The sequence below is a fragment of the Tripterygium wilfordii genome, chromosome 3 (assembly GCF_013401445.1).
Source record: "Tripterygium wilfordii isolate XIE 37 chromosome 3, ASM1340144v1, whole genome shotgun sequence".
In the NCBI taxonomy this organism is placed as follows: domain Eukaryota; kingdom Viridiplantae; phylum Streptophyta; class Magnoliopsida; order Celastrales; family Celastraceae; genus Tripterygium; species Tripterygium wilfordii.
The window spans coordinates 2,544,333-2,571,041 of NC_052234.1; the positions used below are offsets into that span (position 1 = coordinate 2,544,333).

General features: G+C 39.5%; 1 protein-coding gene across 1 annotated transcript; it reads left to right on the forward strand.

Annotated features, from left to right (window-relative positions):
* Positions 1-11,682: 11,682 nt before the first annotated feature.
* LOC119985977 lies at positions 11,683-25,145 on the forward strand. The gene is made up of 11 exons (XM_038830489.1): positions 11,683-11,721; positions 12,667-12,766; positions 12,928-12,961; positions 16,362-16,666; positions 21,974-22,481; positions 22,575-22,623; positions 22,689-22,814; positions 23,722-23,826; positions 23,934-24,025; positions 24,104-24,257; positions 24,597-25,145. The coding sequence occupies exons 4-11, from the start codon at positions 16,372-16,374 to the stop codon at positions 24,834-24,836; spliced, it is 1,569 nt and encodes a 522-aa protein (XP_038686417.1). The 5' UTR covers positions 11,683-11,721; positions 12,667-12,766; positions 12,928-12,961; positions 16,362-16,371; the 3' UTR covers positions 24,837-25,145.
* The last annotated feature ends 1,564 nt before the right edge of the window (positions 25,146-26,709 follow it).

A 26,709-nucleotide genomic window follows, 5' to 3' on the forward strand; every position in this document is an offset into this window, starting at 1 on the left:
GAGATTAATTGTCAATATGGGACCCACTTTAACATAAACATATATTTTTACATAAAAATCAATATTGGATCTCACCTATATTATACAAAAATCAACCAAGTAAATTTACACCATTATACCAATATATTTTATTAATCTAACCATATTAACAAAACACATTTCTCAATACGATTTATTAGCCCCAACAAAAATTTGTCATTGCAATTGCTCTCATTGCTTTGTTCCCCCTTATCAAAGAATGGACGGCCAAGATTCAATAATTTGTTTCCCAAGACCATTTGGTCATTGTCATTCAGGCCTTTATAGGTCCTATTGTATGGTGGAATAGTGTTTATTCAAACTAGATGATCTCATAGAAGAATTCCTCATATATGTATATATATTTATGGATATATATATAGATATATCTATGTGGTGTGTCTACCACATGTGATATATATGTCAAAAAATAAGAAAAAATAAAAAAACTCAAATAGTAAAAAAAAATTAAATAGTCAAAGTCGGACCGGGCCCGAGCCTTAGAGGCCTGGGCCTCATTTTGAACTTGGGCTTGGGCTTGGCCCAGGCTGGGCTTGAAAAAGTCAGGCTGGGTGGGGCGACCCCTCCCGATGCCGACCCCTATCAACATTGTATCAGATTACCTATTATATTCTCTTATTTCATTACAATAATAATTCTTTCTCTTTCTTTTATTATTTTATTAGTACTAAAATAACAAATCATTATTTTTATCAATAATTGTTGTGCATCAATGGCTTCTTCAACACCTGCAAACATATGCAAGAAGAGCCTGGACCCCAATTAAAATCCTGTAGAAATTCTATTGAATGAAGGCTTATTTGGCCGCATTACTCAGGGTTATGAACCTCCAATTGTAGAACCTGAGCTTTGATTCAGAGTTATGAACAATTCAAGTTGGGTTCTCGTCTATTTTATGACACTTCAAAGAAACCCCAAAAAGACATCGAAGACATGCATTCCAGATGGAAACAGTGTTGATTAGAGGAGGATTTGAGGATTGAGAACTTCCTTGTACCAGCTGAGTTTTGTTTGTTGGGTTCTTTTAGTCTTGGGGATGGGCTTGAGTTTTGATAAGGCCCACTCTGTTGTGGGTCTGTTAGGATGCGATGTCATTTTGTGTTAGGGTTCCTTTTAGTCCCTTGCAAGGGAGTGGAGCAATATCGAAGAATCATATGTTCTGTAAAACCTTTTGGAGACCCAACCACTCTCAAAGTTGGCTACCTTGGAGATTAGGCCAGTCTCGAATTTGGCTAGTTATCTGTGTTGTTTGAACCATCTCTTTCTGTATTACTGTTATCTTGGGGCGAAATATAATCTGATATAGTTGTGGTTATTTGAGCTTGGGTAAAGTTGTGTTACAACTTTTTGGTATCAAAGACAGGTTTGGAGTGAATGGTCCAGACCCGAGCTATGGCAACTTCAGGAGACGTGTTAGTGGTTAGACAAGAGGAGCAACAGAAGGCTATTGAAGAACTGACTCATAAGTTTGAAGGTTTTGAGAATCGATTTGTAGAGATTGAGGGTGTTCTACAAGCCATCCGACAGACGCTTTCAGTGGACAGGAGCGGGGATAATTTGGGAGGAGTCAGTCAAAATCGTAATGTTAATGGGGATCAACGAGATGGGGTGCCGCTTGATTTTTCGAGGTACTCGGGAGAGAAACCTACAATTTGGTTGAACAAAACCAAGCAATATTTCATTTTTTATCAAACTCCAGCACATCAGAAGGTGTTAAGTGCTTCATTCTATATGGAAGGGAGAGCGACTGTTTGGTTCAAAATGATATTGAGGATTCGGGGGGTTTTACGAGCTAGGAGGAATTTGTAATAGCCCTCAGGATCATATTTGGTCCTAGTCCTTTAGATGATCCGTTGGAAAATTTGATTCGTTTGAAGCAAATGGGTACAGTGGAAGAACACAAGAGCAAGTTCGAAGAGATGGTGGCTAAGGTGAAGGATCAAACGGAGTCCCACAAATTAAGTTGTTTCTTTGCCAGTCTCAAGGATGAGATCCGAGTTCCGGTGAAGATGCTTAAACCCTCGACTTTGAATGATGCTTATGGAGTGGCAAGGTTACAGGAGGAGAGTCTCATAGCAACCAGGAAACAGTCAAAGGTTACAGATTCAAGGAATCAGTTGACAACTTATTCTCCGTCTTATACTTTTTCGCAGTATGGTACAGACAGTAGCAAAACCATACCTCTGCCTCAACCAATTCCCTTAGCTATCACATATCTTTCCAAAACAAAGAGGCAAGGTGATGCACCCAAGTCTAGACCTATTAAGAGAATGACCGACCAGCAGATGTAAGAGAGGAGAGCACAAGGGCTTTGTTATTTTTGTGACTCCAAATGGAAACCTGGACACAAATGTCCAAGACCAAAGCTGTTATAATTGAAACTCAAGCGACGGATGAGAAGGAAGGCAATGAGCAAATTAGGGGAGAATTGAAGGGTGGAGACCATGATAAGACAACCAATCCTAAACTAGAAGTTACTTTTGAATCCAACCCTGAGATTTCTTTATACGCTCTATCAGGGGCCCAAAGCATGAGAACCATGAGGTTAGTAGGAACAATTGGGAAACACAGGGTGGTAGTGTTGATTGATACAGGGCAACCCATAACTTCGTTGATCCTTCTGTAACTGATACTGCCCCTGGGTGGTTGTGACATGGTTTTAGGGATACAATGGTTGAGACTGTTGGGATCAATCTGTTGGGATTTTAAGCAGCTGGTTATGGAGTTTGTGTGGCAAAAACAGAATTGTAAATTGAAGGGTCTCCAGAGTTTAGAACAGGAGTATTTAGATTTGGGAAATTAGGGAGCGTTGGATGAAACTGAAAGACAGGGAGTTATAGTGCAAATGATTAACATGATGGAAGAACCTTCTAAAATGGTAGTCCACCCTAAGGTAGAAGAAGTACTTCAACATTTTCATGAGGTTTTTGAGGAACCAGTAGGGTTGCCTCCAAAGAGAGAACAAGATCATAAAATTATATTGAGACCTAGTACCCAACTAGTGAATGTCAAGCCTTATAGGTATCCCTATTGTCAGAAGGCTGAAATTGAGAAAATTGTGAGATGGTTATTGGAGAGTGGAATGATCAGAAGCATCAATAGTCCTTATTCATCCCCTGTGTTGTTGGTGAGAAGGCAGATGGAACATGGAGGATGTGTGTGGATTATAGAGCCCACAACAAGCATACCATTAAGGATCGCTACCCAATTCCGGTCATCGATGAATTGTTGGATGAGTTGCATGGCGCCAAGGTTCTCTCGAAACTTGATCTGAGGTCAGGGTATCATCAAATTCGTGTGAGGGTGGAAGACATACCTAAGACCGTTTTTAGAACACACGAGGGTTACTACGAATTCTCAGTGATGCCGTTTGGGTTAACAAATGCCTCAGCAACATTCCAAGGAATCATGAATGAAATTTTTAGGCCTTACTTGAGGAAATTCATACTGGTATTCTTTGACGACATTCTCATATACAGTAAGAACATGGAAGATCATTTGGAGCACCGGAAAATCACTCTCAGTCTCTTACAACAGAATCAGTTGTGTACAAAGCCCTCCAAGTGTTGCCTTGCAGAGTCTCAAGTGGCGTATCTGGGGCATGTGATCAATCGTGAAGGTGTCAGTACCGACCCCCAAAAGATTGTAGCAATGAAGAATTGGTCAATTTCTACATCTGCCAAGTCCCTACGAGGCTTCTTAGGACTGATTAGGTATTACCGAAAATTCAAAAAAAATTACGATGGCATTGCTGCACCACTAACTAAGTTGTTGCGGAAGGATGGGTTCAACTGGAACCAAGAAGCAGAAAAGGCCTTCTTTGAGTTGAGGGAAGCAGTAGTCAACCCTCTTGTCCTAGTGTTACTTGATTTCTCCAAGGCTTTCGAGGTGGAGTGTGATGCCTCAGGGGTGGGGATTGGGGTTGTCTTGATGCAGAATAAATAGCCAATAGCGTACTTCAGTGCTGCTCTAAAAGGAAAGATGTTTAACTCATCTACATACGAGAAGGAGCTTTATGCTCTTGTGACGGTAGTGCAAAAAGGAGGCCTTACCTTCTTGGGCAGAATTTTGTAATAAGGACAAATCATCACAGTCTCAAATACCTTTTGGAGCAACAAATAGGTACTCTTGCACAACAGAAATGGGTAAGTAAACTATTAGGATATAGTTTCACCGTGGAGTACAAGCAAGGAAGGAAAAATATAGTTGTTGATGTGTTGTGAAGAAGAGAGATTTTGCAAAGGGAAGTTGATTCTGAACTTCAAGCTATTTCGGTTCCTAAAGTTGATCTGGTTGGGGAAATCTTAGCATCTTATGAAGGGGATACAGCTATTCCAGAAGTAATATAGAGGGTTCGGGATAATAATGAAGCATAGGAAAAGTACACTTTAAGAAATAGAGTTTTGATGTATAAAGGTAGGCTGGTGGTGGGCAGTGCAACTGATTTGAAGCACTAATTATTGAAACAGGCACACGGTACTCCAGCTACTTGTCATAATGGGTATGATAAAACTCTTCAGAAGGCGCAAAAGGAGTTTTATTGGCATGGGCTCAAGAAGGATGTTAAGAAGCTGGTGAGGGAGTGCCTGATTTGTCAGACGACTAAAAATCTAAATTCTCAACCCTATGGTTTGCTAGAGCCCCTACCAATTCCCAAGAAAATTTGGACTCACATAAGCATGGACTTCATAGAAGGCCTGCCCAATTCGTGTGGGAATTCTGTTGCATTGGTGGTGGTAGATAGACTTAGCAAATATGCCCACTTCATGTCTTTGCATCACCCTTACACTGCATCCACAGTAGCCCAAGTCTTCCTAGAAAGTGTTTTTAAGTTGCATGGAATGCCAAAATTAGTGGTTTTTGATAGGGATCCTGTAACGCGCCGACCCGGAATACGTTACTTTTGGTACCATCTAAATCAAACCATAATTAATTCAATCATTACACCACCAAAAATTTTGACAGCACCTCCCCATAGTAAGGAAGATGCCAACCTGGAGTAAATACGTAGCAATATCACAAATATATTCACAACCTAGGCAGGGCCTCCGTCCATCTAACAATTCATATCACAGTTGAATTCTCAAGTCTAAGCAGGGCCTCAGGCCACCCAACAAATCATATCATCAATCAATTTTCAAATTTAAGCAGAGCCTCAGGCCATCTAACAATCACACATAATTTCTCCACACATAATAACATGTATCATTAACAACCAACACAAGTAGCAATCCAGCAGACATAAGAAATCGTCAGGACATAAATTCCACAAACCCGGTTTGGGAGTGTCGATCACACGGAGCACCCTCCCAACCGTCCATCCCACCATCAAATAAGGATATCACATAATGTGTCTCAACTAAGAAAATAGGTACGACAAAATAGTAAAACATAATCAAAGTTTAGAACCATCTAATCCTATCACTCTCCAGGGGTCCATCCATGTCACGCACCCTCCTCCTGATCCGCGACCCTGGTATCAAAACTAGACTCACATGCGAGAAGAGAATAGGAGAAAGAAAAGGGTGAGCGAAATGCCCAGTAGGGAATAATAGAGAGTAAGTGAATAACATAAGGCTGAAATATTAAAGAAAGGCACAAATGCAACAATATGAAAGCTAACATTATGTACACCAAACACAAGTAGATAACCACACCATACGAGATCCTAACTTGGCCCATCGGCATCCCTATCCATATCAGGACCCTGAACAGCCCAATGACATCATTATATGATGCTTCGAGCACATATGGAATCCTGACTCGGCCCATCGGCATTCCCGTACTCATAGGAACCCTGAACGGCCCAACGACATCCCACATTTCACATCAATCACAACTAAGAGATATACGGGTCCATACCCGACATCTACCATACAACTACAATGCATGTCCAACATGGTTATACAATAGGGTCTACGTACAACCTACATATATATACAAATACATGATGCATGTTCAAGAGTAATTCATGATCAATGGAAGATTGAACAAGTAAGGTATGCCATATAACTCAAATCATACAACGAAGAAATCACAAAATGGGGTCGCTCTTCCTTAGGTGCAATTAAGGCGAGAATGAATCACAATGAACAATGAGACAAGATAAACGTTCTTAATAGGAATTCATATTCAAAGAGAATAGCAAAGGGTGGAATTTCCCTACCTCGCACTTCAAAAACTAGTTATGTAAACCAATACTCAACCTTGAATTCTCCGGCCTCAATCAACCTATTATTCGATAAGCCCATCCTCCAACCAATATACAACAACTTCAATTTCATAAATCTAACACAAATTAACCCAATAAATCAAGAAACCATTACCTTCTCTTACCCAAAACTTTCCAAGTTCTTGAACTTCACCTACTCAAGCTTGCTACTCCAATCAACAATAGATTCTAAAAATGCAACCATAAACAAGTCTAAATCAATCTATTAAAATCACGGAATTCAAACTTCTTTTAGGCCTCAAATGATATAGGAACTCATGGATTTGAGTTTGGGTTCAAACCTTGAAAGATTAGGACAAAGAGAGGAATTTAAGAACATGTAAGCTAGAGAGAGAAGTCATGAATCCAACTTAAAACAACTTGAAAGAGGACAATCTTACCTTGGTTGATGATCTTAGATTGATGGAAGGGAGGAAATTTGAGAGAAAATAGGGTTTAGGGTCTGTTTTGGTCGGGTATTTGAGTGGAAATCGCTAAATGAGTGTTTTTAAAACAATTCACGGGCTAATTTTTAAAGAGGTGTCCGGACACCCTGGATGGCTGTTCGGACACCTCTACCTATTTGGAAAATCTACACCATTTTGATAACGCTATCCGGACAGTTACACTTGCAAACCAATTTTTCTGTTTTTAAACCACTTGTATACTCCCAACTCACTTGGTATTTATTTCTAATGGTTTTAAATATATCTATATACTCAACACATGTTGATCCTACCTAATTTCTATAAGAAAAAGAATTTTGGGGTATTACAGCTCCAACGTTCACCAGTCAGTTTTGGAAGGAGTTTTTCAAGTTGCATGGGATTAAACTGAAATATTCTACAACCTACCATCCTCAGAGTGATGGGCAAACGGAGGTGGTAAACAAGTCCTTGGAGCAATATCTAAGATGTTTCTATGGTACTCAACCCAAGCAATGGATTAAGTGGCTGCCATTAGCTGAATTTTGTTACAATACCACCCAACATGCTAGTACCAAAGTGACACCCTTTGAGGCTGTGTATGGCGTGTCTCCTACCAAACTCTATGAATACATTCCAGGAACAACGGCATTGTAGGTTGTTGACCAGCACTTAAAGACTAGAGAGGAGATACTAGTATTGATACAGAACAATCTTAAGAAGAGTCGAGCATTGATGAAGAAGTCTACGGATCGAAAGAGGACCTTTAAGGAGTTCCAGGTTGGTGAATTAGTTTATTTAAAATTACAGCCTTACAGACAGATGTCTGTGGTGCAAAGGAGGAATTAAAGCTTGCTCCAAGATATTATGGCCCATTTGAGATTTTGGAAAAGGTTGGGCAAGTGGCTTACAAACTGAGACTACCCGCAGGGGCACTCATTCACCCAGTATTCCATGTTTCCCAGTTGAAAAGGCAGTTGGGAGACACCCTTGTCGGTTCATCACTGCCTCCACCCATTGATAGTGAGGGACAACCTTTGCCTAAACCTGAGAAACTCCTAGATAGAATACTAGTACAGAAGGGGATGTATCCTACAACAGAACTCCTAATTCAGTGGAAGGGTCAAAGGACTGAAGATGCCACCTGGGTTCCTTTTAGTAAGCTGGTGGAAGACTTTCCCCGTCTTATGGGCAAGGTGTTCTAATGGGGGGGTAGTTGTAACAGCTGAGTTTTGTCTGTTGGGTTCTTTTAGTCTTGGGGCTGGGCTTGAGTTTTGGTAAGGCCTATTGTGTTGTGGGTCTGTTAGGATGCGATGTCGTTTTGTGTTCCTTTGTCCCTTGCAAAGGAGTGGAGCAGTATCGAAGAATCATATGTTCTGTAAAACTTTTGGAGGCCCAGCCACTCTCAAAGTTGGCTACCTTGGAGATTAGGCCAGTCTCGAATTTGGCTAGTTATCTGTGTTGTTTGAATCATCTCTTTCTGTATTACTGTTATCTTGGGGCAAAATATAATCTAATATAGTTGTGGTTATTTGAGTTTGGGTAAAGTTGTGTTACATTCCTGGACTCTATGTCCCACCTTCGGTTGCGGATGCCGTGGCAGGTTCTAGATCCTTGTCGTCCACCTCCGCTTCCATTGATTTGATGACCTTCATGCTAGAGCTCAAATCGACAATCTTGAATCAGGGAGAAATGATACATGCTCGACGAAGGTCGAAGATGTCGGAGAAGATTTGAGGGAAATTCTGACGATGATGTTCTGTTCATCGAGGAGAGAGACAATGCTTACGTGATATGTCAGAGATAATAATATTTCTTTTATTTATTATAGCAAAAATTATTATTATATTCTTAGATAATTGAACGGTGGTTGCTTACATTAACAATTCTTTAAAATAGAGAAACTCTAGGTAATGTGATGCAGAGCTGGTTTTTGACTAGTTCTCTATGTTTAGGTAATCTGATGTGGATGCTCAACACTAGATAATGTGGAACTTGTTATGATAAGAGCAATCACAATAGTAAAAATTCATTGACTTTATTTTTTCTATAATAGAGGTGAGACCCAATATTAATTTTGATGTAGATGTGTGTGTGTTTTGTTATGGGACCCACTTAGAGAGCAGACATGGGGGCATGCTTTGTCATTCCCCATGTTAGTCCCATCAAAATGGAGCCAACAAATTGGCTCTATTGGAACCATTTTTTATCCATGGCGTAACAAATGGGACAATAAATTGGATTCATGCCCCCCCCTAAAATTTATCCATTGCAATTGCTCTAACTGAACATTTTGATGTTTAAATCCTCACCAGGTCAACTGACCTAACACCGAACTCATAAATCCTATTGAAAACATCTACGTCGTTTACTATCCTATAAAAATTGGAGTTGAGTTGATGGGAGGCAAGGCCGAATACAACTAAAGCTTCCTTAAAGAGTTTTGAGAGAGGGAATCTTAATCCACTATCCACTGCAACCACGATATGGAATTTGCCCCAACCTATAGGATGATTACCTTATTGGGCCAGGTTGAGCTTACATTCAAGGGGAAAACCGTAACTATTCGTCGAATGATGCAGCTCCGCGACATCTTTTGTGAAGCCGAAATATTTATCCATAAGAGGCGGACATCAAACACAACCAAAGATGGAGGATTCCATGCACTTACAGAGATTGTCTCGTCAGAGGAGAAGATTTTGTAGGGTTTCAGCTTCATCTGGATTTGCATAACCAAAGAGAATTAGGAGCAAAAATATTCACATGAAAGCGGCCTGAAGGACACTTCTCTCACAATTTATAGTGTGAAAAGTCACCCCTCCATTTATTAATGACTTTAAAGTCATTAAAGACAACATGTTTTTTCCCGGTAAAGGCATGATAAGTGATAATCAATAAGGCATTGCCGCCACAAGAAGTGGTGCAATTATTGCCACCTTAACCAGTGTGAACAACATTCGGAGAAAGGTCCAGTCAAAGATGGTCGATCGTAAAGCGAGTCCTTGTACAAAGCCCTATTCGGCCAAGACTAAACAGGTCTTTGAGGAGCAATTGTGAGGCAATAATATGAGATGGACTTGGCAAGGACCTATTGTGCGAACCAACAAGTTGACCATATATCAACTAATGATCCCATGATTTTCGGGCACGATCGACCTCCAACTGATTTGGAGAATTGGGAGCCAAACTAAGTGGGCGAACATTTAATTCTTTCACTATATAAAGAGAAGAGACATCCCAAGGTAAGCTTGAAGCTCGATTTGGTGATTATTAAGGCTGGTGATATTCTTGAGGGTTTGGTAGAGCGTCGGAGTGCCTGCGGTCATCCCATGACCGTCATGTTCACTGACCATTTTTGTTTTTCAGGGCCAGGGCAGTTGGATTCCGGAGGAACTATTGGTCGAATGGCCCCTTGTAAACCAAAGGAGTGTTCGGCCGAGCGATTGTCAATTTTTGATTACTATAATATATTTATTGAATGAGAGTACACCCATTAATTAATATTTTCTTTTTATCTTGTGGGCCCGATTAGTTAATAGTAATTGTATTTACATTATATGACAATATTTGTTTTAATTTTAATTCTATCAGATTTAAGGAACCTATGCTCTAGTTGGGGAAATATTCCGATTTTATTGCTCACTCTGTAATGGTTGATATTGTTTCCCTTTCTTCTGAGTAATGCAAGTATGTGTTTCAATCAATTTTTCTTTTAAGTTTTAAATTTTAGTAATCATATTATCAATACTTGACATATATTATATAATTTTATAATCACATACGTGTCAAAACTTAGTATTCTGATTACGAATAATTAAGGTTCCTTTTAAAATTGTATCATGATTACTCGCAAGTGCATATATCAATAGTAGTATAGCTCAGTAAATATGAGTGTCGTACCAGCAATGTTTGAATATAATCTATCATAATTCTAAAATTTAGTACAATTATCGTCGAATAAACGGAGAAGATTTTTATGATTGCAAATTTTCAAATTTAAAAGTGTAAAATTATGAGAAAATCATTTGGTTATCAATTATCAATTCCTTAATGTATGTCAAAGATCAATTCCCCTTATTCATGTATAGTCATGACATCTAACTTACTACGTCTATTCTTAATCTGCAACTATCCATGGCATCTATATTAGTTTGACAAAAAAGAACGCAATTAGCTCTATGAAAACTTTTATAGTGACCACGTAAATCTTAACATATAATGTCTAGGAAGTCATGGTGTTAAATTGCAAGAGACTATCCTCAACGAGCATGGCGTCTACTACGAATTGTATTAGAACAATCGAACTTATATTGTAACTAAGCATCATAGTTCAATCATCAATTAAGCACAATGATCAATACTTGGCATAAGCACAATCAAAGAGGCTACATTATCCCCTAACAAAAGATTTAATTCCTTATATTAGATTCACACAAAAAAAGTAAATATGATTAAGCCCATAGAATTCTAGGAAAGAAAACACAAGAATCCTGAAACTCGATTGCCAAAATCTCTTTCTTTGAAGCTTAACACGCATTATCGACTTTTCACACCTCCCGCGCCACAGCTTACTTTCACAACTCACTAAATTCAAACCCTTCCCGCTCTCGTTCTCCAATTTTTCTTGGAATATCCAATCAATTTCTCGATTCAGCTCTTTTTTCCGATTTCTATTTTATCAATCAATATTGTACTGTCGTGTGCAGTAACGAAGAGATGTGATGAACGAATTAGCGAATTGAAAGCTCCAAAAAAAAATGGCGCAAGAGGTCGACCATGTACCCTTGATCAAACGATGGAAACTGTTTGTGTCTTCAGAGAAGAAGCATTCTCCTTCCCGAAACGGAAAATCCGAAGATGAAGAAGCTCAAACGGAGTGAGTGAATTTTTTCGGTTTAAATTTTATAGTTATCATTTTTTAGACTTTCTTTATGGATGTGTGGTGCTAGACCTAGGGATTCAGTGTGGATTTTATTTTGGTTTGCTTGCTTGCAGTCCAATCTTGATGTTGTTTTTGAGAAGGAATTTGGATGCTTCAATTCACAGGTTATTCTACGTATCTTACTTAGTTTTTAGTTGTATCTTGGGCAAACTCTTGGGCGTGTCTTTGTCTCATGTAGGCCAAAAAATTAAAGGCCGTTGACAGTTGGTATTTTTTTTGCCCTTGTTCGTATGAAAGTGATGGAAACACATTAAGCAAAGGAAAGCTTTACCCAGCTGTGTTCACAAATTCTAAAGTTATAGTTGTCTATGTAAGATATTTTGAAGATTTTTATGGTTTGTCCAAGAGGTTTTAGGGCATGGCAAAGACCCCACCGCTGCATTGCATGTTAACTGTTTGATAGATGACCTATAAGAGAAAGCACTTAAATTGTTTGTATCCATAACTTGATTGATGCAGTGTGGCAAAAAGGGTAAATTTTAAACAAATTCGTAATCGAATTCACCCATAGACCAGACCTTGAATCAAATAGCAGAGTTGGTAGATTAGATTTCGTATAGGGTTGGGTCTATTTTTTTTTCTTGTGTTCTTTTGTTCTTTCTTTCCTGGTCAATGTGATGCAATGTGCTCTCGGGTATGATGCGTTTTCAGATTCTGAAAAAACTTTGAACTCAACCCAACAAGACGTGAGTTGCACTAGAAGGACGAATGAACAACGGGGAGTTTTGATGTTGTGATTGTATAGTCTTGTACAGTCAAATTTTGGTTTACTCCTTTTCTGTTAGTTACTGTCCAGAGAATGCAAGTTAATGCCAGGATGTCAATTTTCGGCAGGCAGGAACTGATTAATTGATGTGCTTGTGCAAATCAGATATCATGTTTCACAGCATGCTGGTCTTTTTCAATTGGAAAAAGTTAATGACAAGTTTTCTGATTTTTTCCAAATTTTTTAAAGGCGTCAAATGTTCCTGCCGAAGTAAAGGTCGAGCCTTCAGATGACGGCCTGTTTAATTTACTGGAAAAAGGTACAAATAGCATATGTGAAGCAGGTATGCCTGGACTTAAGGTCAAGAATTGGAGTGACAGTGACTTTGTGGATGCTCTGGATCACATTGTACTTAAAAAGCGCCAAAGGTCGCTACTAGAAAGGTGACATATTCCTTGCTGGTTATTGGCTTTTCTAAATTTATAATAACCCTGTGCTCAAATGTGTCTTTTTATTGTTTTCGACCCAATTCTTGCTTTTAATATACTTGTAGTTTAGCAAAACATAAAACTTACGAATGCTGTTTTTCTATGTTAATATGTAGGAAGCTGATGGGGTTGGTGAAACCAGTTCGTGAGGTAATTAAGCTACCTTTATTTTGTAGAAACTAGAAAGTGTAACACTCAGATTTGTAATATTTACAGCATTTTTTTTTCTTTTCAGCAGTCATTTTTTTTATTACGATTAGTATTAGTGTGAGATGGTACTCAAATCTTGCCCTGGTTCAAGTTCGAAGGACTAAGGCTATACCAGGTCAAGAGCTCCCTCGTATATATCAACACTTAAACTAAATTTCTTGTTCATTGTTTTTTTATCCTTCAGTTTTGGCCTTTGGGTTGAATGTATTATTCTGAAGAAATCAAAAGAGTAAAAAAGCTAGAATTAGTTTCTTTGTCTTTTTCCTCTTCCTTTTTGTATACCTAATTCCTATTGTTGTCAAGGGACCAGAAATGGTATAAGGCACTGCGGGGTACACAGATGTATAGTGTTGTAGAGAAGTCGACTCCCACACCTACAAGCACTCTCATACAGACACTTGTATGTCGGAGTGGGGATTTATATATAAGACTTGTACTTAGTTTCAGGTTTCACACACCAACTTCTCTCACCCTCTTACCCCTTGTATTTTCTTTCCCATGAACCATTCCAGTTAGTTACTCGATTTTGACATAAGATGCTTGACATATGAGAATTGGTCAAGTTTCTAGGGCAGATTCCAAGCCAATTGAATTCGAAGGAATTGTGTCTATTGGTCAAGAATTGTTAACATTTCTATATGGAGCTCTCAAGCCTTCACAGCAACCCTCACGGCCTCACGCAACCTGGCGTTTTATTTGGAAGTGAAAGCACCCCTAAGAGTGCTTTCTTCCAAAGGGAAGACTTATTGGAAAGAGTTTTGACCATTGATAGTTTACAGGGAAAGGGCTACTCCTTGGTTAATAGATGCGAATCTGATCAGAAGTCCATAAATCATATTTTCTTGAACTGCTCTTGGTCCATGAATGTTTGGGTAGCTATTTGGAAACTTATGGGTGTCAGTTGGGTCTTAAATGGTACTCTGGAAGCTGAGTTTAGGGCCTTGAGCTTTGACGTAGCTTAGATGGATTCCCATTATTATATTTGTTTTGTTTTGTGTTTTATTTTACTTTGTTGGCTGAGATATTTGATATTTACCTATGATGTGGGGGTTGTTTACATCTTGTTTAGGGACAAGTGTATTGCTTTCAAGTAAGTTAGTGTAGCCACTTAGAATGTGAGACCTGTCAAGGAAGCTAGGGTAAGACCTTTCATACATATACAAGCTACCTCAAAACACTATTTTGGAGAGGTTAGAAAATTGCTGAGTTTTTCCAGAAACCTTCTCCTGCTAGCTGCCTTCTCTGTTGCAGCCTTCCTCACCTCTCTCTCTTCCCTTTTCCTTGTTCTCTTTATCGTGTCTTTCTTTCCCTACCTTATTCCTTATCTTTTCACCACCTATTGCTATGTACCTATTAATTTCTTGGCCACAACACTCCTCCTTTAGCACCTTAGGTTCCTAATTTTTCTTTCCCTGTTTTTTCATCTACTGCTGGTCCTTGTTAGTTTTTTGTGTTTCTACCTGGTTCTGTCCATCCCTCACAGCTTTCTCCCTTCTCTTGCCTTCCTTGGCTTTCCCCGTGCTCCCTCAAGGTCCTTTCTAGTGGCTTTGTTCGAGTGTTGCTGTTTTCACCTGATTTAACTCTTGTTTGTTACTTGGCTAATAACCAGACAGTTTGGTCTGTTCGGACTATGGTTGCTTTATTTTGTGAAGTTCTTGTTTAATTCCATTGAGTTCTCTTCTTTGTTGTTTATCTCAATTTCTACATCTATGATTGCATCAAGTTTCCTGTGCAGTAAAAATTGGAAAGTAAATTCCATCCAAACTAGATTTATGGTGTTGACAGAATCAAAGGACTAGAATCTGGTGGCTGAATTAATAAGTATAATTTTCCGGGTTACAATCAAAGCTTGAGTTTGAGACTAATTAGTAAAAACAAGATTAGTGGTTTAGGATATATGCTTTTAGTGTTTGTTGAATATATATAAGTGATGTGAAAATGTGAAATGCCCCAACCCATTAGGTTAATTTGTTGGGTTTTGAATGGCAAAGTAACTAATCTTAATATGTTATTGAAGTAGAAGGTCTTGGGTTCAAAACCTTAGCCTTCGCAATTTAATCCCCCATTTGTCGTTGCCCTAAGTGTGTGCCTTTGTGTGTGTTTGTTGTTGCCCCAAGTGAGGGTCTTGTGTGAGTAGACCTAGGGTTGGGCCTCGTTTGTTATGCACATTTTGGGCCATCGGATTGTCCAGTCCACACGTGAGCGGAGTGTTAGAACTTAGAATATATATAAAAGATGTGAAATACCCCAACCCACCAAGTTAACTTATTGGGTTGAATGACAAAGTAACTAATTTTAACAATGTTAATGGGACAAACCTGGTGCTGATTACGGTTCGACTTGATTGTGAAATGTTGGAAATAAAAGTAAGAAGAAAGAAAGAGTTTCTAACTTACTCTTTAAATCTAAGATTCTACCAGAAGCCCGTGCAACAATTTTCAAGCTGAAATTCCAAGATTGCAAGATATTGATTTGTCCCTCAATGTGTGTGAAGGTTTTTTACACTGATGATTTGTAACCTGGTTGGGAGTGTCCTTTCTGATCGATTTTGCAGCTGTGCTAAGTGTTTTGAAGGCTATGTGTCTGGGTGGATGTCTATGAGGCTGCAGGTGTGGTGTAATGGTTATGTTGACGATACTGCCAAGTTACTGTATTGAGTCATCTTCCGCATTATTATATAAAGTTATTGAGCGTCTTAAAATTGGATTGCACTGCCTAATCTTTCTTTCCCTTCCCATTTTAGGGTTCTTTACTTTGGGCCTTGTTTTGTTGTTGAAACTAGTTTGATTTGATCAAAATACTTTAATTTGATAGGCCTCTTTAACTGGTAAAAGATTTAGCTTTCAAGATTGTTCGGAGCCCATGAGTGCATACCTCTTTTGTCTATTGATATTTTTTCTTTTATTTTTTTTACCAAGTGCTCTAATCCTTAGTTTCTGCCCTATATCAATATGCATCGTTCTTTTGCATTATCTACTCATCCAGGAATTTAAGTCACCTGAATATGGCTTCGCCATAACCTTAGTTTTCATTACTCATAGATGCAACGAACTTTTTGTGTGGTTTTGTGAATCTTCACTTTTTGGATTTTTTGGGTGAAGTGTAGGAATATCTTATGTACTTGGATACTTTTTTGGTTAAGCGTAGGAATATCTTAATGTCCTCTTTGATTGGTTTTGGCTTTTCTAATGTTCTCTTGGATTTATTCTTAAGAGTAGAATTCATGTCTTAGTGGTATCAAGGATAATGGAAATTTTTATTTAGGGAATTTCATGGTGGAAGAAGCATATTCATTAGCCACTTAGCTGTAAAGAGTTATGCTGATGCTACTCTCACGCAGGTCAATTCTCATGGACTTTCTGAAGAGTGTTCGAAATTGTGCTGGGAGAGTCAAAGAAGAAGTTTGTTCGGTTCTTGAGGACTTCAAAGAAGCTGAAAACCAATCAAATGAGACTCATGAAAATGTTTCTTCTGTTCTTTCCACAACTTCAGTCAAAAGTTCAAGCAATCACTGTGCATTGGTATCTTTCACTGCTACCCAACATTCACAGGAAGCATCTGATTGTTACCCAGAGGATACTGTAGTGATACATTTGAGAAATGATGTGAAAGAATGTGATAGGACATACTCATCTCAGAGATCATCTGATAGATACCAGTATATTTGATAGTAGAAACAGAGAAAACAAGGAATGTAACTAAAGGTTATCGGTTATATTACTGAACTGTGATGTTCTATTACAATTGAAGAAAAGAAATACGGCAAAGGAAATGATAAACCCTAGACTCCGAGAGCTAGGACCTCCCAATCTCTCAAGAGAGACAAACCAACAAAATATCCAGATAGCTCGCCCACTCTGTAGTCTGTACCTATATGCAAAACCAACAACGCAATTCAGAAAGATTAACCAGTATAGGGACAACACATGAACCAATTAAACACTGCCACGCTTCCTCCTTTTTTCATATGTTTTAATAACAACAGGTCTATCATTACTCCCCCCAATTCAACAACCTTTGTCCGCAAGGTTGAAGGCAGGGAATTGGGCTTGAAAAGCATCATAGAATTCCCAGGTGTTATCACAGTCAGGAGTGTTTGCCCATTTAATGAGGACTTCTTGCTTGCCATTTGCCAAAGTGCGAATCTGCTGTACACTCTCTGGGGATTGAACCAACTCCAGATCAGCAGAAAGAGAGGGAGGCAGGGGTTGAGCTTCAACACCTTTAGACAATACTTTCTTCAACTGAGACACATGAAAGACTGGATGAATGGTGGTGGAAGCAGGTAACTCAAGGCGATAAGCCACTGAGCCAATTTTTTCTAGAACCAGAAAAGGGCCATAGAAGCGAGGCCTGAGTTTGTGGTAGGGTTGCTGAGCCAAGGAGCGGAATTTATATGGTTGGAGTTTAAGAAAAACATGATCTCCAGGGCTGAAAGAGATATCTCGACGCTTACCATCCACGTACTGTTTCATCCGATTCTGTGCCTTAGCCAAATTCAAGTGCAATTCCCCCAACATAGCGTCACGGTCCTGCAAGAGAGTATGTACATCCTCCACCGTGGTAGGATCCCCAGAATATTTTAGAAGAGTGGGAGGAGGGTGACCATACAAAGCTTGAAATGGTGTCATACCAGCAGAGCGATGAAAAGTAGTATTATGCCAAAATTCTGCCCAAGGGATCCAACGAGGCCATTGTTTAGGATGTCCACTAGCAAAGCAACGCAAATACTCCTCTAAACAGCGGTTCACAACTTCAGATTGCCCATCCGTCTAAGGATGATAGGAGGTACTCATTTTCAGTGTCGTACCTGAAAGTTTGAACAAAGCAGCCCAAAAATTACTCACAAAGATGCGATCTCTGTCAGTAACAATGGACGAGGGAAACCCATGAAGGCGAACCACTTCTTTTAAAAACAAGGCAGCAACATCCTTTGCGGAGTAAGGGTGGCATAAGAGCAAGAAATGCACATATATAGTAAGGTGGTCTACCACCACTAAAACCGTATCCGAACCATGTGCTCGTGGCAAACCCCCAACAAAATCCATTGTAACAGCTTCCCAAGAAATCTTAGGAATGGGCAGTGGCTGTAAAAGTCCTTGAGGACTAAGAGTTGAATATTTGTGACGCTGGCAAACTTCACATTGAGTAACAAATTTCTTAATATCCTCCCTCATGCCAGCCCAGTACAAGACATGCGCCACACGCTTCAATGTACATAGATAGCCGGAATGGCCCCCCTATGGTGTAGAATGAAATTCGGGTAGCAATGCTGGAATACGTGGGGAATCTTTTGGCAACACAAGCCGCCCATGGTGCAATAAACAACCTCCATGCCAACTATAAGGATATTTGCTGGTGGGAGAAATAATAAGGGCCTGAATGATCTCCTTGAGGGCACTATCACACATCACCTCTTCTTGTAAGTCACTAAGTGCTGGATAAGATGCTACAAATAAAGCGGCGAACTGGATTTTGTCAGCAGCTAGAGAAGAATGTCCCGAACTGCCTGGAGAAGGAAAATGCAGCGTTATTTCCTCTCGTCGCGAAAGAGCATCAGCTGCCAAGTTGCCATTACCCGGACGATACTGAACTTCAAAATCAAAACCCATTAACTTGGTTATCCATCGCTGCTGCCCCTCATGCACCAGACGTTGATCCAAAGGAATTTGAGACTACTTTGGTCTGTGTGTACCAAAAAACGGCGGCCCAAGAGATAATGGCGCCATTTTAAAACAGCCAAGACAATGGCCATGAGCTCCCTATCATACACAGACTTGGACTGAGCACGAGGTGATAAAGTTTTACTGAAATAGGCTCTTGGATGACCTTCTTGCATAAGGATTGCACCCACCCCAGTTCCGGACGCATTAGTCTCGACAACAAATTTTTTTGAAAAATCAGGTAAAGCTAGTACTGGTACCGACATCATAGCTTGTTTCAATTCCTCAAATGCCCATATTGCAGAATCATTTCATTGGAAATTATTTTTCTTCAACAATGACGTTAAGGGAGCAGCCATCTTTCCATAATTGCAAACAAATCTCCGATAATAGCCCATGAGACCCAAGAAACCACTTAGGGACTTAAGAGAAGTCGGTACAGGCCATGATGCTATGCAGTGGAGCTTTGTAGGATTTGCCTCTACTCCGGCAGCAGTGATAATGTGACCCAAATATTCAATACGGGGCTGAGCAAACACGCACTTCTTCCGATTTAGAACCAAGGCATGTTGTTGGAGTAGAAGAAAGACACTTCTCAGGTGCTGCAAATGAGAGAGCCAATCCGGACTAAAAATCAGAATATCATCAAAGAAAACAAGAACAAACTTACGAAGGAAGGGCTTAAAAATGTCATTCATCAAAGCTTGAAAGGTGGAAGGGGCATTCATCAATCCGAATGGCATAACAAGGAACTCGTAATGCCCTTCGTGTGTGCGAAATGCTGTTTTGGCAGTATCTTCTTCAAGGACTCGAATTTGATGGTAGTCGGGCTTCAAATCAAGCTTAGAAAAAATTGTAGCTCCCTTGAGTTCATCCAACAGCTCATCGATAACCGGAATGGGAAACTTGTCGGGAACAGTGATCTTATTTAAAGCTCGATAATCTATGCACATACGCCATCCTCCATCTTTCTTTTTCACCAACAAAACCGGACTGGAGTAAGGGCTAATACTCGGCTTTATAATACCAGCCACCAACATCTCCTTAACTAGTTTTTCGATTTCATTCTTTTGATAGTGTGGATATCGATAGGGCCGAATATTAGGAGGATTGGCTCCTTCAATGAGATGAATAGCATGGTCATGGCTCCTCTGAATTGGCAGACCTAAACTGGGCACAAATATAGAATCAAACTCAGCAAGAAGTTGCTGCAGTTCCCGGGACAGTTCTGGGGATGGCTGATCAGTGGGCAAATCCATATCAACAGATGGTTTAAGGTGAAATGACCAAAATTCAACCAAGAAACCCAACTCTTCATGCTTTAACAACTTCAACATCGTTTTAAGGGAGACCACTGTTTTGGAAAGAGTGGGATCACCATGCCAGACAACCCTTTGGCTAGCAAGAGCAAATTTCATGGTTAGTGTCTGATAGTTGGAGGATATGTCACCCAGAGTCTTTAACCAAGAAATTCCAAGGACCACGTCGGCGCTACCCAAATCAATAACATGGAAAGACTCCCGAAGTTGAACCCCCTGAATAGTCAAAGATATGTCATGGCACAGCCCAGCACCACTCACACACAAGCCATTCCCCACTTGAACAGTGAACTTACGGCTGGAGTCTAATGGTAACTGAAGACTCTGGACCACCTCAGAGGAAATAAAATTGTGGGACGCTCCACTATCAATCAACACGATAACATCTTTTCCCTCTAGAATTCCCCTAATCTTAAGGGTACTTTGTTTAGTGGTAGATAGACCCACAATAGAATTCATCGAAAGTTCTACCTTTTCCCCCATTTCACTTGCTTCTTGTGGCTCCACAATTGGCTCACTACCCCCACCTGCATCTTCAATATCAGACTCATCGGCTACAATGAGGACTTGCAACATCTTGTTCTTACAAACATGCCCTGGGTGATACTTATCATCACAATGGAAGCAAAGCCCTTTTTCTCTTCGTTGCAATGCCTCCTTCTCACAATGGCGACGAAAAGAGTCACGCTTGGAACCCGAAGAACTAGAGCCAGTGAACTTAGGGTCGCGCGGTAAGGATTTGTACTCCGACGGTGACCGAACAGACTCTGGGGGTCGAACCAGGCTCCCTGAAACAGAACTTCCACGACAAAGAAGAAGATCGTAGACCTTGAGAGTATGGAATTGGGCTTTTGGCCTGGAGTAGTGCATCATTGCGATCTTCAATCCGTTGGGCCAGGTCCATTAGGCCCGTTAGGGTAAGTGGGGGATGTAACCTAACCTCGGCCCGGACATCTTCTTTGAGAGCATTGATGAAGGCTGCCGCCAACATCTCCTCACTCACATCATGGAGAGGGGCGGACACCTGCTCAAACAGTTCCCTAAACTCAGCCATCTTGCCGGTCTGTCGCAAGGAAACAAGGTGTTCATGGTCGCTGCCCACCTGCGAGTTTCGGAAACGGCGAAGAAGCGCAGAACGAAATGCAGGCCAGGTCGTGACAGGAGACCTAACCTCTGTCCATTGAAACCAGCCCAGAGCTCTTCCCTCCAAACATACAATGGCTGCAGAAATCTTCTCACCCTCTAGGACCTGATTTAAGGCAAAATAACGTTCCACCCTAAACAACCACCCTGAAGGGTCATCACCAGAAAAAATGGGCATTTCTAAGCGTCTCTTGTGAGCATCAACCTCCATGGAAGGTTTCCGGTCTGCGACAGGAACATCAGCTCCGACATGGGACGAATCACCTTCGAAATGTTCCTTCTCTTTGCCCTTGTCCGGCACCATCCTTTCACGTAACATCTCTCGCACCTCCATCATACACGACTTCATAGTTTCCATGTCTGCCTTAAGATCCCCAATTGAGCTCTTCAAAGAACCCACCTCCTTCTCCAACTCGTCGGCTCTGCCTTCCATTCGCGACTTGACCATTGACAGGACCCAAGCCTCTGATACCAATTGATAGATACCAGTATATTTGATGGTAGAAACAGAGAAAACAAGGAATGTAACTAAAGGTTATCGGTTATATTACTGAACTGTGATGTTCTATTACAACTGAAGAAAAGAAATACAGCAAAGGAAATGATAAACCCTAGACTTCGAGAGCTAGGACCTCCCAATCTCTCAAGAGAGACAAACCAACAAAATATCCAGACAGCTCGCCCACTCTGCAGTCTGTACCTATATGCAAAACCAACAACGCAATTCAGAAAGATTAACCAGTAAAGGGACAACACATGGACCAATTAAACACTGCCACGCTTCCTCCTTTTTTCATATGTTTTAATAATAATATGTCTATCATCATCCATGGAAGAAAGTTTATGTGATGGGAAGGAATGTTCGTCTTTGAGTACGTTAAGTATGTCTGGCTCAACTTTACTGGCACCTCCTAAAGTTAAGGTTGAGGCGTTGGACAAGAAGGATATGCACGGACTTGAAAAGGATGCCCTGTCTAAAATTTCCCTCAACATACAACCCGTGAAAATTGAACCAGTTATCTCTGATCAACATAAGGATTTATGTACCCAACCCCAAACAATTTGGGACAAGTCTCGGATAATGATGATGTTACAGCCAGTGAAAAGTGAACTTGATATGCCTGATCAACTTTGTGGAGACAAGGTGGACCACATGCGACTGAGAGATCGAATGAAATTGCTGGCGTCAGGAGAGCATTTAGAATCAAATATCTCGGATCATTACGAAGGCACGAGGAATGTTGTACCTTCTGCCCTTGAGTATAACTCCGTAGTTCCAGAAGCAGCAAAACCAATAAGGATTAGCCGTTCACGTAAAAGGATGAAAACTGCCACGTAATATTTCATCATAGATGTGTGTGCATTAAAATTCTATCTTGGTGTCATCTCTTCTTATAGGTGTCTTTTTTTGTTTTGAAATGCTGTCAGTGATTCAGTAGAAGCTGCACTGAAGGAAGATGCTCCTGGGCTCTTGCAGGTACTACTATTATCTGCTCTTTCATCTATATTTTCGCGTAGTCAGTCTAAAAGTTTCATTTTCAGGTGTTGATTGATAAAGGAGTGTCAGTTGATGAGATAAAACTTTATGGAGAGATGGAGAGTGATGAGACCCTTGATGAATCCCTCAACCAAGATAGCTTAACAGATCTTGAAGCTGTGATATCAAAGGTTGGCTACAATCATAAATCATTTTTCCCCGAGCTGTTACTTTGTTATACCTCTTTCTTTCACATTCTTTAAATCCCTGTTACCATATAATGATTTCTATAGTTGACTGCAATCAGCAAAAAAATATAGTTAACAGCTTTCTGAATGACTATCCTCAACTCAAGTTATTCTACTTTTTTTCGGAATGATCCAAAGTTGTCAGACAAAAAAACAATATGGAAACTAACTTTAGTACTATGTAAAGACAGTTTATCAAAATGCAAGCTAAGTCCAAATGGAACTCCATTGAAATATGATATTGAACTTGCATTCTGTTAGTTCACTGCTGCTGATAACTGTGTGGGAGAAAGTAGACTTACGCGGATTTTTTTGTCTTATTGAGTCAGTATCCAATATAATTTGCATTAGTTATTCCTTGATGCGTTTACATATGCATACTTCCAAATTGATTGTAAAAAGGAGTTTGAGATACTTGGAGGTGATACCTTGGATACCTGTGGATATGTACAATATATTTAAACTTCATGTTTCAATTCTGTCGATTTAATGTGTGTTTTTGTATGTACTTTTTGAAAACGGTATTATTATGATGAGGTTTATTTCATAAGACAGTGCAGCCACAGTTTTTCATGCGTTTGTTCGAATTGCAATAGATAGTCATTGTTTGACCTCAAAGCCTAGTTCATCATCATTGCAATAAGCAATTGTGAATGTTTTATATTGTTCAATTGATAGTGGTAAATAGGTAATCTCTTTAATTGAACTAATACTTTTCTGGTGGACAAAAAATTTCAACCTTTATCATTTTGAATTGATGAAACCTGCTTAAATTTCTATGTACCATATTGTGCTTTGGATATATTGACTGGCTTCTGATATCACATATTTTCTTAATTTGTGGGGACAGCTTTTTTTACAGCGCAACTCGTTATTAAAGTTTGCTGCTATACAGTGCACGAAAGGTGAAAAACCTAGTTATTGCCTGGATTGTCGATTCTCACTTGTGGAACAGGTAATGACTTTCTTGTAAATTTTCTATTTTCTATTTTGAAATAAGTTTGCGAATCACTTATCATCATTCACTTATCTTCCTCTTCCTCCTGCTCTCTCTCTTTGAAGTCACGATATCTGAGGTTTCGCAACTGGCCTGCTGAATGGGCTTGGTGCCGAGATCTCCAGTCATTTATATTTGTCTTTGAAAGGCATAACAGGTTATTGATGTGCAATGCAATTAACTTTGTTAATGCACCCTTTATATTGGAAGATAGTGATTTTTCACTTCCCTGCAGATTGGTACTGGAACGTCCTGAGTATGGCTTTGCTACATATTTCTTTGAGCTAGTAGATTCCTTATCCGTTGACTGGCAGATAAAGCGTTTGGTCATTGCCATGAAGCTTACTAGTTGTGGCAGGATCAACCTAATTGAAAATAAAGCATTAATGGTAAGGATTTTAGTGCATTCCCTTTTAGAATGAATGATTAGTTTATTTGTTAATATTATTTAATCAGTGGTGAATGGGTTTAAATTCATTGACTACCTGCTATTATGCTCCTAGGGTTACTAGATCGTGGAACTCAATATTGATAACAGATTAAGTTTATTCCAAGTGCTGATAAACAGCTCACTAGCATGATGATGGTTTTTCATTTGGAAAGGCCGGAATATGCACTGAAGCACTCTACTTGTTCTATTCTTGGTTATCATATCATGTGTCTTATCGTTTTATCTGAGCATCTGCCATGTAATTTTGGATATCTCACCTGCATTTCTCTTTTTGAAGGTTGGAGAAGACTTGAGTGAAGGTGAGGCACAAGTACTGGTGAAATATGGTTGGATGCCGAATACTGGCTTAGGAACAATGCTAAACTATTGCGACAGAGTTTTTCATGACAGGAAGAACGAGAAGGATAGCTCAGAGTGGAGATCAAAAATTGGGAAGCTTTTGATGGACGGATATAATGGAGGAAGTATAGTTTCAGCCAGTACCCCGAAGAATGTCGTAGGCTACGATGGTTTTTGAGAAGAGCCCACAGATCAAGCTGGAGCAGTAGTTAGGCCTCTAAACGATCGACTCATCTCATTGAGTCTGCATTCCAAATGATAGGTTTGTCACTGTATAAAGTGGGCTATTTGGGTTGCAATATTTGGAGTACTCTTTTTTTTTTTTTTTTTTAAACGGGCAACTCATCCAAGACACGGTCACATTGGACCTCGTCTTATGTGAGAAATCTTAGGCACATGAATCTCCCCTCCCACACTCGGGCATGTGAGTCCCCCATCCTAAATGCACCAAACAATTATAGGGTTTTCGGTCCACAGTAGTGGCTTCAAAGAAATTTGCTGAATGTATGTTAATTAAATCTAGGTCCTATCACCTTTTACAAGAGTTAATCCCGTTAATTTGTCACCCAGTCAACTCCCTTGGAGTTAATATTTGGAGTACTTGTAGAGTTGTAGTTGTGGCATTACAATAAATAGTTCCAGGAACTATCAACACATCCATATCCCCTCACGCTTCATAACACCATCATTAAACATCTTTTTAAGAGCATGACTAATCTGCATAAAGTGATGAAATCAAAATTTGTATCTACATCATATAATGAAAGAATTCTAAAAAAAAAGAAACCCACACGTCTATGGACAAATTGAAGTGAAATGAAACATAATTTTATGAGAGCAAAAGTACTCACACATATGGAGGCATTCAGATATGGTGGTGGCATCTCTAAAGAGTTTATTGCAGAGAGGACAAGTCATGCATGCCGCAATCGTGTGCCTCTTCACCTTTGCCACCAGATTCGACATTTCTCCTTCCCAAACCGTCTACCTAGCTCGCTCACGTGTCCCCGCACAGTACTGCATGTCAAAAACACATCATGAACACACAAAAATTCACGTCCATTCTTGCGTCTTTGACTTCATTCAACACCTTAACAGACGAATACCACAAAGAAGAACAACACTAAGACAACTCATGTATGTAAGCATTAATCTAATAGTAGATGGTCTGTGTATGTATGGAATCAAAATCTCTACCTCCTTCTCATTGGCATATGCTGAAGCACAATCAATGTGGCAGTATCCCAACTCCATGCTCAAGCAGAATAGTCAATTAAGATCCGATATTATGAATCTAAGTAGAGAAAGACAAGGCGGTGCCGCTGTTAAGAACAACAACAAGGTGTTATATTCCTAAAAAAATTAAATTAAGTGTTATATGTCCAATTAATTTATCCAAGGGTGTCATATACAAAAAAAAGCTCTCCCTCCTTACAACTATGATTGACCAAGTGGATTTGGGACAAGTTTCCAAATGAGCCCACCAAATTTTGTAAGAAGGGCCCAATTAATCCAAGTCCACTTATAGTTAATTAGTTATATCATATATGTATACTCCCAGTCCGTTGAGGGATTGAGATTCTCTCCCTCCAATTCCAATATAATTTCAAATAAGTAGTTTCAAAATCTTTCACAGCCCAAAATTACTAATATTAAAATTAAAAATATTCATAACAAAAAAAATAAGCACCCATTTCCACAACAATATCTGAGATTTTTTTAATGTTATGGGATTTATTTTATTATTAATTTTTTTTTGAGAAGATTTATTTTATTATTAATGAATTCATAGTGACGTTACAAATGACATCTATTGTATATATTAATATATGCACCTTATGAATGTGTATTAATATATTCCTGGCAAACGTACACCCTCAGGGAATTGATTTTCTTTTGCAGCAGCAATGATGATAACAGAGAAGAAAAAAATCCAACAAAACTACAAAAAGAATAAACAAAACAACCCATCTCTTGTTGTTGTCCTGGACAAAAACTGTAATTAGTGTTGAAGCATATTGTAGACAACTAACAAAACCCACAAAGAGAAG

Excerpts from the sequence above, each read along its gene's own strand:
- LOC119985977 (XM_038830489.1), top strand. The coding sequence starts at position 16,372 with ATGGACTTTCTGAAGAGTGTTCGAAATTGTGCTGGGAGAGTCAAAGAA. Across the intron at positions 24,026-24,103 it reads GTCTTTGAAAGGCATAACAG|ATTGGTACTGGAACGTCCTG; the intron begins GTTATTGATGTG and ends ACTTCCCTGCAG. Across the intron at positions 24,258-24,596 it reads TTGAAAATAAAGCATTAATG|GTTGGAGAAGACTTGAGTGA; the intron begins GTAAGGATTTTA and ends CTCTTTTTGAAG.